General features: G+C 44.4%; 1 protein-coding gene across 1 annotated transcript in view; it reads left to right on the top strand.

The window, feature by feature from the left end:
* DMC1 (DNA meiotic recombinase 1) overlaps nt 1–15,802 on the top strand; it is a 165,715-nt gene that overhangs the window by 118,680 nt on the left and 31,233 nt on the right. The window contains exon 8 of the mRNA XM_053689434.1: nt 3,401–3,474. Coding sequence (XP_053545409.1) covers nt 3,401–3,474 — 74 coding nt within the window. The remainder of the gene's footprint in view (nt 1–3,400; nt 3,475–15,802) is intronic.

The raw sequence follows: 15,802 nt of genomic DNA, 5'->3' as shown, positions 1-15,802 counted from the left end.
GGTTTCAGTCGGACAACATCACGACTGTAGCTTACATCAACCATCAGGGAGGGACAAGAAGCTCCCTAGCTATGATGGAAGTATCAAAGATAATTTGCTGGGCAGAGTCTCACTCTTGCCACCTGTCAGCAATCCACATCCCGGGAGTGGAGAACTGGGAGGCGGATTTCTTAAGTCGTCAGACTTTTCATCCGGGGGAGTGGGAACTTCATCCGGAGGTCTTTGCCCAAATACTTCGACGTTGGGGCAAACCAGAGATAGATCTCATGGCGTCTCGACAGAACGCCAAGCTTCCTCGTTACGGGTCCAGATCCAGGGATCCAGGAGCAGTCCTGATAGATGCTCTGACAGCACCTTGGGACTTCAGGATGGCTTACGTGTTTCCACCCTTCCCGTTGCTTCCTCGATTGATTGCCAGAATCAAACAAGAGAGAGCATCAGTGATTCTAATAGCACCTGCGTGGCCACGCAGGACTTGGTATGCAGACCTGGTGGACATGTCATCCTGTCCACCTTGGTCTCTACCTCTGAAACAGGACCTTCTGATACAGGGTCCCTTCAAACATCAAAATCTAACTTCTCTGAAGCTGACTGCTTGGAAATTGAACGCTTGATTTTATCAAGACGTGGGTTTTCTGAGTCAGTTATTGATACCTTAATACAGGCTAGGAAACCTGTTACCAGAAAGATTTACCATAAGATATGGCGTAAATACCTATATTGGTGTGAATCCAAAGGTTACTCTTGGAGGAAGGTTAGGATTCCTAGGATATTGTCTTTTCTACAAGAAGGTTTAGAAAAGGGTTTATCTGCTAGTTCATTAAAGGGACAGATCTCAGCTCTGTCCATTCTGTTACACAAACGTCTGTCAGAAGTTCCTGACGTCCAGGCTTTTTGTCAGGCTTTGGCCAGGATTAAGCCTGTGTTTAAAACTGTTGCTCCACCATGGAGTTTAAACCTTGTTCTTAATGTTTTACAGGGCGTTCCGTTTGAACCCCTTCATTCCATTGATATAAAGTTTTTATCTTGGAAAGTTCTATTTTTAATGGCTATTTCCTCGGCTCGAAGAGTCTCTGAATTATCAGCCTTACATTGTGATTCTCCTTATTTGATTTTTCATTCGGATAAGGTAGTCCTGCGTACTAAACCTGGGTTCTTACCTAAGGTAGTTACTAACAGGAATATCAATCAAGAGATTGTTGTTCCTTCTTTATGCCCAAATCCTTCTTCAAAGAAGGAACGTCTACTGCACAACCTGGATGTAGTCCGTGCTCTAAAATTTTACTTACAGGCAACTAAGGAATTTCGACAAACGTCTTCTCTGTTTGTCATTTACTCTGGGCAGAGGAGAGGTCAAAAAGCTTCCGCTACCTCTCTTTCTTTTTGGCTTCGTAGCATAATTCGTTTAGCTTATGAGACTGCTGGACAGCAGCCTCCTGAAAGAATTACAGCTCATTCTACTAGAGCTGTGGCTTCCACTTGGGCCTTCAAGAATGAGGCCTCTGTTGAACAGATTTGCAAGGCTGCAACTTGGTCTTCGCTTCATACTTTTTCCAAATTTTACAAATTTGACACTTTTGCTTCATCGGAGGCTATTTTTGGGAGAAAGGTTCTTCAGGCAGTGGTTCCTTCTGTATAAAGAGCCTGCCTATCCCTCCCGTCATCCGTGTACTTTTGCTTTGGTATTGGTATCCCAGAAGTAATGATGACCCGTGGACTGATCACACTTAACAGAAGAAAACATAATTTATGCTTACCTGATAAATTCCTTTCTTCTGTAGTGTGATCAGTCCACGGCCCGCCCTGTTTTTAAGGCAGGTAAATATTTTTTAATTTATACTCCAGTCACCACTTCACCCTTGGCTTTTCCTTTCTCGTTGGTCCTTGGTCGAATGACTGGGAGTGACGTAGAGGGGAGGAGCTATATGCAGCTCTGCTGGGTGAATCCTCTTGCACTTCCTGTTGGGGAGGAGTAATATCCCAGAAGTAATGATGACCCGTGGACTGATCACACTACAGAAGAAAGGAATTTATCAGGTAAGCATAAATTATGTTTTTTGTCCTAATCCTTCTTCTCATAAGGAACATCTTTTGCATAAGTTGGATGTTGTGCGGGCTCTAAAGTTTTACTTACAAGATACTAAAGATTTTCGTCAATCTTCTTTTCTCTGGAAAGTTTAAGGGTCAAAGGGCCACTTTTACTACTCTGTCTCTCTGGTTGAGAAGTTTGATTAGTTTGGCCTATGAGACTGCTGGACAGTAGAATTACGGCTCATTCTACTAGGGCTGTCTCCTCTTCTTGGGATTTCAAAAATGAAGCTTCTATGGAACAGATTTGCAAGGTGTCAACATGGTGCTCACTGCATACTTTTTTCAAATTCTACAAATTTGATGCTTTTGCCTCGGCTGAGGCTTTTTTTGGGAGAAAGGTTCTTCAAGTGGTGGTGCCTTCTGTTTAGGTCCTCCTGCCTTTTTCTCCCTCCCTGTTCATTCCGTGTCCTCTAGCTTGGGTATTGGTTCCCACTAGTAATTGGAATGACATTGTGGACTCTCCATGTCTTAGGAAAGAAAAAAAAATTTATGCTTACCTGATAAATTTATTTATTTCCGGACATGGAGAGTCCACGACCCCGCCCTCTTCTTTATTATAATTCGTCAGTTTTTTTGAGTAAACCTCAGGCACCTTTTCACCCTTGTTTTTCTTCTTTTTCCATTTTCCTTCAGCTTAATGACTGGGGATTATGGGTAAGGGAAGTTACACTTAATAACTTTGCTGGGGTGCTCTTTGCCTCCTCCTGCTGGCCAGGAGTTGACTATCCCACTAGTAATTGGAATGACGTAGTGGACTCTCCATGTACGGAAAGAAAGACATTTATCAGGTAAGCATAAATTGAGTTTTTAGCTTGTCCTAATAGGTGATGCACTTATAAATTTATGTCATATTAATAACAATGTTGTTTTTTGTGATAATTCTCAGTGTAGCCACTTCCTTTAATGAGACAAGAGAGCAGCAAAAGACCTCTACTGAGCATGGGCAATATTCAGATTGCAGCTAGAGCAGGTGTTTCCTAGCAATCACATAAAAAATGTCCTTGTTTGACTTCTTGTAGAGACCACAAGCCCTTGAAATCAGGTTTTGACCACAGAGTGCAGAACCTCTACATTAATGCATTTTACTGTGTGTGTGTGAATTTTTAAACATATGCAAAAATTTTGAATTTGCAGCACTCGGTTTGTTCCAGCACTAGATATATTAATAAAAAAGAGAAATATACAAATATCTGTATTTGCAAAGATAATTGTGCATTGCGTTAACAAATGACAAATTCTGCATGTCTAATGAATTGTATACTGCTCTAGGTCCAGTTCTCAGTTACATACATTATTTCCTGCCTTCCAGGTGAGCATCAGATGGAGCTGCTGGATTACGTCGCTGCTAAATTTCACGAGGAAGCTGGGATTTTTAAACTTTTGGTAAATGTTTGTTACCGCTATAAAAACAAAATGTATCCTTACCTGATAGATTAATTTATTTCATGGTAGTGAGAGTCCATGAGCCATTACTCCTGGGATTCAACTCCTTGCAACTAGGAGGAGGCAAAGATACCCAACATCCCAAGAGCTTTTAACCCCTCTCACCTAGGGTTGCCACCTCGGCCATATTTTCCTGGACACTTATGAGTAACACATGCTGCAGGGTGTGCAGGAAGGAACATGTATTGTGTTTCTGGCCAGCTCTATTCATGTTCCTTCCTGCACACCCTGCAGCATGTGTTACTCATAAGTGTCCAGGAAAACATGGCTCACCTCTCTGGTATCTCAATCTAATGTATAGCCAAGAAAAGGAGAAGTAGGAAAGCAAAAAACTAGGGTGTATATAGGTGCACATTAGGGGGCCAATTTATTATATGTCGGGTGGACATGATTCCCTGCTTCTTAACGTACGACCGCTGCATCTTAACTTCTGTTTTCAGCAAGCCGGAAACTATGGGGGTAGATAGCAGCATCCGCTGCTTGTTAAATTTACCCCTAGAACTGTCGCCAATAGAAAGTACTTTTGTTTTCTTTCATTAGGGGGTGAGAGTCTGCAAACTATTACACCTGGGATCTAATACTCAAGCTGTGTATTAGTAAATGGGTGAGTCAAAAAGTAAGGGAGGAACTTATTTACCATACGCTGCAATCTAAAGGATTTCCTCCCACAAGCTTCCTCAAAAGAGGCAAAAACATCAAAATGGTAGAAAAAATAAACTAACTTTAAAATTTGTCAGAAATTTACTATGTGAAATTCAAACCAATTGCTTTTGCATTGTCTTTTCCATCTTAATATGAGGAGAGTCCATGGCTTCATTCCTTACTTGTGGGAATACAGAAACTGGCCACCAGGAGGAGGCAAAGACACCCCAGCCAAAGGCTCAAATACCTCCCCCACTCCCATTATTCCCCAGTTATTCTTTGCCTTTCATCACAGGAGTATGGCAGAGAAGCATTGGAAGATTCGGAGTAGTCTCATATGAAGGGTAGTACTCTTCGGTATGGGACTGGAGTTTTAAGTAGTCTTGTCAGCCTCTCAGGGAGATGCAGGTAGAATCTTTCTGCGAAACCATCCAGACTCGTATTAACAGCTCCCAAGCAATCAGTGTTGACGAGTTTCACTGCATGCTTCTATCACTCAAGTCCATGTCATGTGCGATGCTACAAGACTGTCAAACTTGAGAGGCTGTGTGTCTGTTCCATGGCGGTGATTCCGGTAAGATAGTTTCATTTTATACTCATATGATAATGTAAGAAGACAGGGTCACAGTGTGACTCCTTTATCTGTATGGAATCAAAGGTTAATATCTCTGGAAGGGGATTATTGAACAGGGGGGATTTATGCATAATTTACTTTATTATGTTTTATGCTGCAACATGTGTGAGATGAGGCTCAGGCAGATGTTGGAACATTCAGGTTTTACTTTTGTTTTTGGATAACTGCGCGGCCTGTTAGATTTGGCGCGTTTATTCCAGGAGCAGGAACGGTCCTGCATGGCACACCATGTGACCGGGTGTGGTCTCATTGATTTCCTCTTTCCTGACCGTGCAGTTTACAGGAAAAGAAGTGGTTTCTCTGTGGGGCTTGGGTCATAGGAGGTGGTGAGTGCCCCAGCCATTGGGGGTATAAAGGTGGCATTTATCTTTTTCTATAGTCCATCTTAAAAGCGCAAGATGTTTAGTACCACTGTGCCGTCCACCTCTGAGGGGTCTCCATCTTATGAGGTGCGTTCCCTGCAGTCATCTCCTACTCCTACTACACATGCAGTTTCCCATTGCACTGCTAATCCTCCTTTGGGAGGGGCCCTCTTACCACCAAACTTTACTGAACAGTTACAAACGGCAGTGTCTGCGGCCTTTAGTGCTTTACCTCGCCCTGCTAAGAGCAAGCAAAAGGTCAGATATTGCTATCCTTCCCAGGGGTCATCTACCAACTTGTTGGATTTATCTAGATTATCCACTGATGAGGACGCCTCTGATACTTCAGAGGAGGTTTTTTCTGGGTCGGAATCTGCTGCCTCTAAACCTCCTGCTGTGTAGGAACCAGATTTTAGATTTAGGATCAAGCACTTACGCTTTCTGTTAAAGGAAGTGTTGGCTACGCTAGAGGTCACAGAACCTAAATTACCTGAGGAACCTTCTATTCCTAAGCTTGATAAGGTTTATGAGGACAGGGTGTTACCACAGAGTTTCCCGGTTCCCGTAAAGATGGCAAATATTATTAAGAATGAATGGGAGAGACTTGGATCTTCTATTTCCCCTTTTTCTTCCTTTAAGAAATTGTTCCTGGTTCCAGACTCTCAGTTACAGTTGTGGGGGTCTGTCCCTAAGGTGGATGGTGCTATCTCCATGCTTGCTAAGTGCACTACTATCCCACTTGAGGATAGTTTGTCATTTAAGGACCCCATGGATAAGAAACTAGAAACTCTGTTAAGAAAGATGTTTCAGCACACTGGGTATTTGTTTAAGCCTGCAGCGGCGGTTGCTGCAATAGCTGGAGCCGCTACCTATTGGTGCGATTGACGATCGAGGTGGAAACTCCCCTCGACGAGATCCAGGAAAGAATTAAGGCCTTGAGGGTAGCTAATTATTTTATCTGTGATGCAAACATGCAGAATATTTGCCTGAATGCTAAGACATCAGGTTTTTCTGTTCTAGCCCATAGGGCACTCTGGCTGAAGTCTTGGTCTGCGGACATAACTTCAAAATTTACATTACTTTCCCTTCCATTAAGGCCAGAGGCGTAACTAGAAACCTCAGGGCCCCAGTGCAAAAATCCATTAAGCCCCCCCCCTTCTCCCCTCCCCCTTAAAAAATTTGATTGTTATACATTCAATTTTTCTCTTTTTTTCCCCCAACTTGTAACAGTAAAAAAAAAAATTCTGTTAATCATGTCAACTTTACACTTAAAATGAGAAAGGGGAGGGAGCGAGACACGAGGGAGGGAGAGACACAGGAGAGAGAGAGGGAGAGAGAGACACAGGGGAGAGAGGGGGAGGGAGAGAGAGAGGAGGGAGAGAGGGGGAGAGAGAGGGGGAGAGAGAGAGAGGGGGAGATAGAGGGAGGGGGGAGAGAGAGGGTGGGAGAGAGAGAGAGGGGAGAGAGAGAGAGAGAGAGAGGGAGGGAGGGAGGGAGGGAGAGGGAGAGACACAGGGGAGAGAGAGACACAGGGAAGAGAGGGAGGGAGGGAGAGATAGACACAGGGGAGGGGGGAGAGAGACACAGGGGAGGGGGGAGAGAGACACAGGGGAGGGGGGGAGAGAGACACAGAGGAGGCTGGAGAGAGACACAGGGGAGGGGGGAGAGAGAGACACAGGGGAGGGAGAGAGTCACAGGGGAGGGGGGGGTGGGAGAGTCACAGGGGTGGGGGGAGAGTGTGGAGTTCCTTGCTGGGTGCCCAGCACCCAGATCTTAATGTCACGGACGATACAATTTAAATATAATGTGTATTATGCACACTGTCACACACTGTCTTCTAAACACCCATATAAAGCTGCTAAACAACTGTCACAGCTCTTATGGCATTGCCTGGTTATAGTGGCATGCCATTAGCGTATGATCAGATGGCTTCAGAAAAATGGTTGGAGGATCAGTTTTGGGCGCTGGGCAGGAAGTATTTTTTTCTTAAATAGCCTGATGGCGGGCAAGCAGGGCTGCAGTGTCTCACCACCCAATTAATTCATTAGACCGTTTGGAAGCCAGAAAATTCAGTTGCGGCTAACTGCTGTGTTATCTACTGCACCTGCTCAGAGCCAGCCAAGAACACAGCTGGAAATATTTAGCGCTTGCAGTTGAAGTCTGTACATTGTTCACAACCACCAGCACTTCTGTGTCTGCGTTTACATGGCTGCTGCCGACACATCGCTAACGCGGTCCAGAGCTGAGAGAGCTCCCAAGCATTTGCTGCTCTCTGCCTCTGCTCAGCGCTGCTAGGGCAGCAGCCATGTACACTCGGTCTCGAACACAGAAGTGCTGATGCTGCTGGTGGTTGTGTACAGACTTCTCCTGCAAGCGCTAAATATTTCAGTCTATGTTCTTGGCTGGCTCTGAGCAAGTGTAATAGATAACACAGCAGTTAGCCGCAACTGAGTTTTGTGGCTCCCAAACGGTCTATGAATTAATTGGGTGGTGAGACACTGCAGCTCTGCTTGCCCGCCGTCAGGCTATTTAAGAAAAAATAAAAAAATACTTCCTGCCCAGCGCCCAAAACTGATCCTCCAAACATTTCCCTGCAGCCATGAGCCATCTGATCAATACGCTAATGCCACACTGTCTGATAATGACACTTGACTGCAGTACATATCTGGGACCGTGATCTCAGTATTCAGACACAGCTGCCTGCCACTTACTAGAAGCCGCTCTCAGCACTGCTCTCCCAGTGTGGCGCTGCAGACTCACAGTACTAACTACATGTGCACTGCAGTCAGTCAGGGTGGGACCTCCTGGGCCCAGTCGCAGTCACGACGCCGGCACCCTCAGTAGTTCTGCCCCTGGTCCAGGCCTGGGGCCTATCTATCAAGCTCCATAACCCTGTCCGCCTGCTCTGATGAGGCGGACAGGAATCGCCAGAATTCCACCCGATTGAGTACAATCGGGTTGATTGACACCCCCCTGCTGGTGGCCGATTGGCCGCGAGTCTGCAGGGGGCGGCGTTGCACCAGCAGCTCACAAGAGCTGCTAGTGTAATGTTGAATACGGAGAGCGTATTGCTCTCCACATTCAGCGAGGTCTGTCGGACCTGATCCGCACTGTCGAATCAGGTCCGACAGACATATGATAAATAGGCCTCCTGGACTCAATCATATCCATGGTCACTGGGGGCAAGAGGAATAAACCTAAAGGACAGGGTCCTAATTTTTGTCCCTTTCGTTCGGATAAATCCCAACACTAGCAGCCCTCCGCAAAGCCGGAACAGTCCAAGGGAACTTGGAAACCATCTCAATCTTGGAGTAAATCCAAGCAGAACAAGAAGCCCGCAGAAACAAAATCGGCATAAAAGGGCGGCCCCCGATCCAACGCTAGATCGTGTTGGGGCAGATTATCTCTCTTTGTGGAGGCTTGGCTGGGGGACATGCAAGACCCTTGGGTTCTGGAGGTTATCACTCAGGGTTACATGATAGGTTTTAAATCTCATCCACCCAGGGGCAGATTCCTCTTATCAAACCTGTCTTCAAGACCAGAAAAACGAGAAGCTTTTATAGGGTGCGTGAGGGATCTCTTGTCCCTGGGAGTAATTGTGCCAGTACCTCTAGCAGAGAGAGGTCTGGGGTACTACTCAAACCTTTTTGTGGTCCCAAAGAAGGAGGGTACGTTTTGCCCGATTCTGGACCTAAAGTGCTTAAACAAGTTCCTGTCGGTCCCATCTTCAAGATGGAGATGATAAGGTCTATTCTGCCCTTAGTTCAAGAGGGACAGTTCATGACTACGATAGACTTGAAGGATGCTTACCTTCATGTGCCAATCCACAAGGATCACTTCAAGTTCTTAAGATTCGCTTTTCTGGTCCAGCACTTCCAGTTTGTTGCTTTTCCATTTGGTCTGGCTACTGCCTCAAGAGTCTTTATGAAGGTTTTTGGGGCTCTGTTCACGGTGGCGAGATCCAGAGGTATTGCAGTACTTGGACGACATCCTAGTCCAGACTCCTTCCTGCCGGCTGGCAGAAGACCATTCAAGAGCTCTTCTAATTCTTCTTTGATCTCATAGATGGAAGATAAACTTAGGAAAGAGTTCTCTGGTTCCCCAGTACCAGGGTGGAATTCCTGGGTACGATAATAGATTTCATATCCATGAGGATATTCCTTACAGACCAGAGACGTTGCAAAATTACTTGCCCTTCAGACCTCCTAAAGGCCCTCTGTGGCCCAGTGTATGGAGGTAATTGGGCTCATGGTGTCCAGCATAGATACAATCCCATTCGCCAGGTTTCATCTCAGACCTCTTCAGCTGTGCATGCTGAGGCAATGGAACGGCGACCACTCGGATCTGTCACAACATATTTCTCTGGACAACCAGTCGAGAGAATCGCTCTCTTGGTGGCTCTGTCCAGATCGCCTATCCCAAGGGACATCCTTCTTGAGACCATCCTGGGAGATTGTGAATACGGACACAATTCTATCAGGATTGGGAGCTGTTTGGGGTGCCAGGAAGGCACAGGGCCTGTGGACTCGAGAGGAATCTCTCCTCCCGATCAACATTTTGGAACTTTGAGCGATCTTCAACGCTCTGAAGGCTTGGCCTCTTTTGGGTTCGTCCCAGTTTATCAGATTCCAATCAGACAACATAACCTCGGTGGCTTACATCAACCATCAGGGTGGAACGAGGAGCTCCCTAGCAATGAGTGAAGTATCTTGGATTCTGGAACGGGCGGAGGCCCACAACTGCTTGCTGTCAGCGATCCACATTCCGGGTGTGGACAACTGGGAAGCGGAGTTCCTCAGCAGACAATCGTTTCATCTGGGGGAATGGTCTCTCCATTCCGAGGTGTTTGTGGAGATTTGCAACAGATGGGGGACGCCAGAGACAGATCTCATGGCGTCCCGACTCAATACCAAGCTACCCAGATATGGGTCGCGGTCCAGGGATCCCCAGGCAGAGCTGATAGATGCATTAGCAGTTCCTTGGAGGTTCAACCTAGTTTACATTTTTCCACTGTTACCACTTCTACCTCGGGTAGTGGCCCGCATCAAGCAGAAGCAAGCTTCGGCTATTCTAATTTCTCCATCGTGGCCGCGAAGGATGGAGTTCGCGGACCTGGTAGGGATGTTCTCATCTCTTCCATGGAGGTTACCCTGTCACAGAGATCTGCTGGAACAGGTTCCTTTTGTTCATCAGAATCTAGATTCTCTGAGGCTGACTGCGTGGAGATTGAAGGCTTAGTCCTAGCCAAGAGAGGTTTTTCTGAGAGGGTGATTGATACTCTCATTCAAGCTAGAAAGTCCGTCACTCGTTGCATCTATTATAAGGTGAGGAGGACCTACTTATTCTGGTGTGAAGAGTGTGAAGATGGTTTGGAGAAGGGACTAGCCGCTAGTTCCTTAAAGGGACAGATTTCGGCTCTATCTGTGTTATTGCACAAGAGGGTCACTGAGCTTGCTGATATACAGTCTTTTGTTCAGCATCTGTCTAGAATCAGGCCTGTGTTTAGACCTACCGCTCCTCCTTGGAGTTTAAAATATGGTTCCAGAGGGCTCCGTTTGAGCCTATGCATTCGGTTGACATTAAATTACTGTCTTGGAAGGTTCTTTTTCTTTTCTACTGGCCATTGCTTCGGCACGCAGAGTCTCTGAGATGGTGACCTTGCAATGTGAGCCTCCTTACCTTGTTTTTCATGCTGATAAGGCTGTTCTTCGCACTGAGTTGGGTTTTCTCCCTAAGGTTGTGTCTGATCACATCAATCAGGAGATTGTGGTTCCTTCCTTGTGTCCCAATCCTTCTTCTTCGAAGTAACGATTATATAATGTGGATGTGGTTTCGGCTTTGAATTTCTATCTTCAGGCTACAAAGGATTTTAGAAAGACTTTGTAATTGTTTTTTGTCTATTTTTTGAAGCGTAGAGGGCAGAAGGCTTCTTCCACTTCCTTATCTTTCTGGTTGAGGAGCATTATTCGCTTAGCATATGAATCAGCGGGTCATAAGCCTCCTCAGAGGATTGAAGCTCATTCAGCTAGAGCAGTGGCTTCATCTTGGGCCTTCAAGAATGAGGCCTCTATGGAGCAGATTTGTAGGGCAGCTACCTGGTCCCCCTTACATACCTTTTCAAAGTTTTACAAATTTTACGTTTTTGCTTCAGCTGAAGCAGCTTTTGGGAGAAAGGTTTTGCAGGCTGTGGTGCCCTCAGAATAGGGTCCGCCTCTCTTTTTACCCTCCCGTTTTCATTCAGTGTCCTATGGAGCTTGGGTATATGTTTCCCACAAGTAAGGAATTAAGCCTTGGATTCTCCTCATATTAAGATGGAAAACATAAATTATGCTTACCAGATAATATCCTTTCCATCTGTATGAAGAGAGTCCACGGCTCCTGCACGTTTTCTCCGTTATGCGGATCAAAATTTTTTGTTCTTCTGGCACCATTTATACCCTGATATTTCTCCTACTGTTCCTTGTTCCATTGGCTGAATGACTGGGGGATGAGGGGAGTGGGGGGAGCTGTTTGAGCCTTTGGCTGGGGTGTCTTTGCCTCCTCCTGGTGGCCAGGTTCTGTATTCCCAAAAGTAAGGAATGAAGTTGTGTACTCTCCTCATACATATGGAAAGGAAATGATCTAGTAAGCATAATTAATGTTTTTATTATACATTTATTGATTTCGCTATTCTGCTGTGTTAAGTGGTCCTTTAAATACTCCATTCTAGAGTATAAATCCAAGGAGTAGTTGCCTTTAAAAAAAATTACAAGACAAGTAAAAAAAGTTGTTGCAGAGGAGATCAGTTAAAGGGACAATAAAGTCAAAATTAAACTTGTATGATTCAGATAGAACATACTATTTTAAACAGCTTTCCATTTTACTTCTATTATCTAATTTATTTCATTCTCTTGGTATCCTGTGACTTGGAGCCAGCTGCTGATTGGTGGCTGCACATATACAGTATGCCTCTTGTCTTTACTTGATATAATGTGCTCAGCTAGCTCCCAGTACTGCATTGATGTTGCTTCAACAAAAGGATACCAAGAGAATGATGTTAATTTGGTAATAAAAGTAAATTAGAAAGTTCTTTGAAAGTATATGCTCTGTCTGAATCATGAAAGACAATTTCTGGGTTTCATGTAACTTTAAAAAGAAAATAAAGTATAGTGCTCAAACACAAAGGGAATACCCCTATATACAATATGTCATATTATATGTCAGAATGTATAATCTGGGGCAAAGTCCTGTGATCTGGTAACTGAGTGTAACAAACAGCAAACCGCTTTCCTATCTGAGCATGCGCCTTCTTAATGTCAGATAGGTTGCTGTTGTTTCAGAATGAAAAAAGCTGGAATTAATGACTGAGAGGCTCAGCTCACAACAAGCCCTTACTAGAGCACTGGACATAAACACAATGTTCAAACAAAGGCCAGTTGTAAGAGAGTAATGAGACTAAACTTAGTAGCCGAATGTCAGGTTCCTCCAAACCGCCATTGCAGGGCCCCCAGCTTACCCGCTCTACTAGCCGCCATTGTGGCGAATGCAGGGCCCCCAGCAAACCGCCTCAGCATCCCACGTGGAGAGACGCTGAGACCAGTCTACCAGCAGCTGCAGCTACAAATCTCTAGGCATGCGGCCACAAGCTGCCTAGATTTAAAGGCCAGTCACTAATTTCAGGAACTCCCACCTGGAGGGCGCAAGTGTGGGAGTTCCTTTAAAAGGCTACTCAGTACCTCACTGTAAGGTTCCTCGCACTGAATCTATGTGACTGTACCTTTAAGGATCATCACCTTCCTCCTTTATAAGGAACTCCCTCCCAGCAGTTCATTGCTGGTTAATTGAAGTCTCTATACGATCTTCGTTTCAGTCAGCCCTAAGTGGTTTACACTTACTCAGTGATTTTCTCCTTGCCTCCGTTGCAGCTAACAGCTTCCTGACTTGCCCTACAAGCTCCAAACAGGTGATTTCAGCATCCGCTCTGCAAAACCTACGCTCTTCCCGGCATCTGCTGTTTGGAACAGTTCCAGAATTCTGTGAAGCCGCCGGCTACGTCATCAGCTACGGCCGCAGTGCGGTAAGCTTGTCTCTCTCTCTGCAGCTCTATTCGGATCAACGCCGGAACCCCTCTCTCCTGTTCCGTGGCCTGCTAAAACAACCTAAGACCCTGCAAACTTCCCCTGAGAGACTAGCTACGTATTCCTTCAAAGGACTAAAGGTACTGTCTTCTACTTGTTTCATATCTATGGTAAAGCCTAACTGTTTATTGCTGTTATTACAACTCCTTGATCTCAGTGAAACTTATGTTTGGCTTATATTAAATCTCTTATGTAGCTTGGGAACTTCCTCTCAAAGAAGTTACATATTAGAAACACACAATACTTTGACTCTGTGTATTACATAATTAACCAGCCAAAAAAGATACAGGATTTAATTGTGTTTTCACTATTTTTGATCTCTGTTTTCACCGTCCTGTTAAAAGAATACAAGTAAACAATATGGAGATGAGTACTATGTCTGAACACCTAAAAAATTTATCTGACAGGGTTGACATGCTTGCCAGCTCATTTCAAGAATTACAGATAGAAAACCAGGCTCTAAAGGCCTGTCTTAGGGAAACACTATCTGCTAAATCAGGCCAGAATGAACATCATACTGAACCTGCAGTTTCCACACCAGAGAAATTTTCTGGCAACCGCTCTCAATTCAGAGAGTTCAGAAACTCCTGTATGTTATTGTTTGAACTAAAACCTAAAACATACGCTTCTGAAAGAATTAGAGTTTTGACCGTCATTTCTTATTTAAGAGGAGAGCCCAGGGCATGGGCAGACACCTTTTTTGAAAAACAGGATCCTATCCTAGGATCTCTGGACGCTTTCTTTACAGAAATGTCCACACTATACGATGATCCTTACAAGCAAATCTCAGCAGAAAATAATCTTAGAGCTTTGAAACAAAATAAAAATGCTGTTGAAACTTACATAACTCAGTTTAAGATCTTTGCCACTGATTCATTGTGGAATGAGATTTCACTGAGGAATCAATTTCGTCTGGGATTAAGTGAGGAGCTTAAAGATGAACTTTCGCGGATTGGAATACCAGACACTTTGGAGGAGTTATATACGGTGTCCATATCCATTGATCGGCGTTTGAGGGAGAGACGGTCTGAAAAATCTGGGTTCACAAAAAGAGCTCCTGCACTACCTACTCCTTCTTCTGGGAAAGATTTCCCACAACCTATGGAAATAAGCTTTATTAAAGGCCCCTTATCCACACAAGAGAAATCTAGAAGGAAAACTTTGAACCTATGTTTATACTGTGCTTCCCCTAAGCACGAGGTTAAGGACTGCCCCCTATTGGCAAAACAGAAATTAGGTAAGAATGATCTTCCTCTAACTACCTTTTTTCTCTAAAACTACTGCCACTAAATATCTAACACTGCCCATCTCTTTACAGTGGGAACACTACAAGATCCGGACTACAGCCATAATTGACACAGGGTCTTGTGGTAATTTCATTGACGTGAATTTTGTGAAAGTTAATAAAATTCCTTTGATCACTAAGCACATCCCTGTATCTGTGAAGGTTATTGATGGCACTCTTCTACCTAGTGGTCCACTCACTCACCAAACCATTCCCCTTCAGTTACACACAGAACAAAAACACATTGAACAGATAAGTTTAGATGTTATCTCCTCCCCTATGTTTAAAGTTATTCTTGGAATTCAATGGTTAAGTCGTCATAAACCGCACATTAATTGGTCATGTCTTACCATTACATTCCCAGAGATCCAGAACACCAAGCTTACAACTAGTAATTCTTTTTGTTTGTCTCTGACTGATTCAGAGAGCAAGATACCCCCTCAGTACTCCGAATTTACTGACGTATTTGACAAAAAAAGAAGCATAATCTTTACCACCCCACAGGGCATACGATTGCCCTATCGATCTGCTTCCAGGTGTCTCTATCCCATTTGGGCATCTATATCCTTTGTCTAAGCCTGAATTAGAGCATTTGAAGAATTATATCGACGAGAACCTTAAAAAAGGATTTATAAGACCCAGTACCTCACCCGCTGGGGCGGGCATGTTCTTTGTTACCAACAAAGACGGTTCTCTCAGATCTATAGTAGACTATAGGGATCTAAATAGACGCACAAGGAAAAATAGGTACCCTCTTCCATTAATCCCTGAACTGATAGAAAGATTGCGTGGCGCCTCAGTTTTCACCAAATTGGATCTTAGGGGCGCCTATAATCTTATCAGAATGAGAGCTGGAGATGAATGGCTTACAGCATTTAGGACTAGATATGGTCTATATGAGTATACTGTAATGCCATTCGGGCTTTGTAATGCCCCAGCAACATTTCAGTGTTTCATTAACGACCTTTTCAGAGACATATTGGATGTATATATCGTCGTCTACTTAGATGACATTTTAATATATTCGCAAACTATTGACCAACATAGAATTCATGTCAAAGAAGTACTAAACAGATTAAGGAAAAATAGTTTATATGCTAAACTTGAAAAATGTATTTTTGAAACCCAGGACATCACTTTTCTAGGTTACCATATCACTGTACATGGTATCTCTATGGATGACAAAAAAGTACAAGCTGTGCTTGAGTGGCCAATTCCTAGCACTAGA

The sequence above is a fragment of the Bombina bombina genome, chromosome 7 (genome assembly GCF_027579735.1).
Source record: "Bombina bombina isolate aBomBom1 chromosome 7, aBomBom1.pri, whole genome shotgun sequence".
NCBI classification, from domain to species: Eukaryota; Metazoa; Chordata; class Amphibia; order Anura; family Bombinatoridae; genus Bombina; species Bombina bombina.
This window is presented reverse-complemented; position numbering and strand designations above follow the sequence as displayed.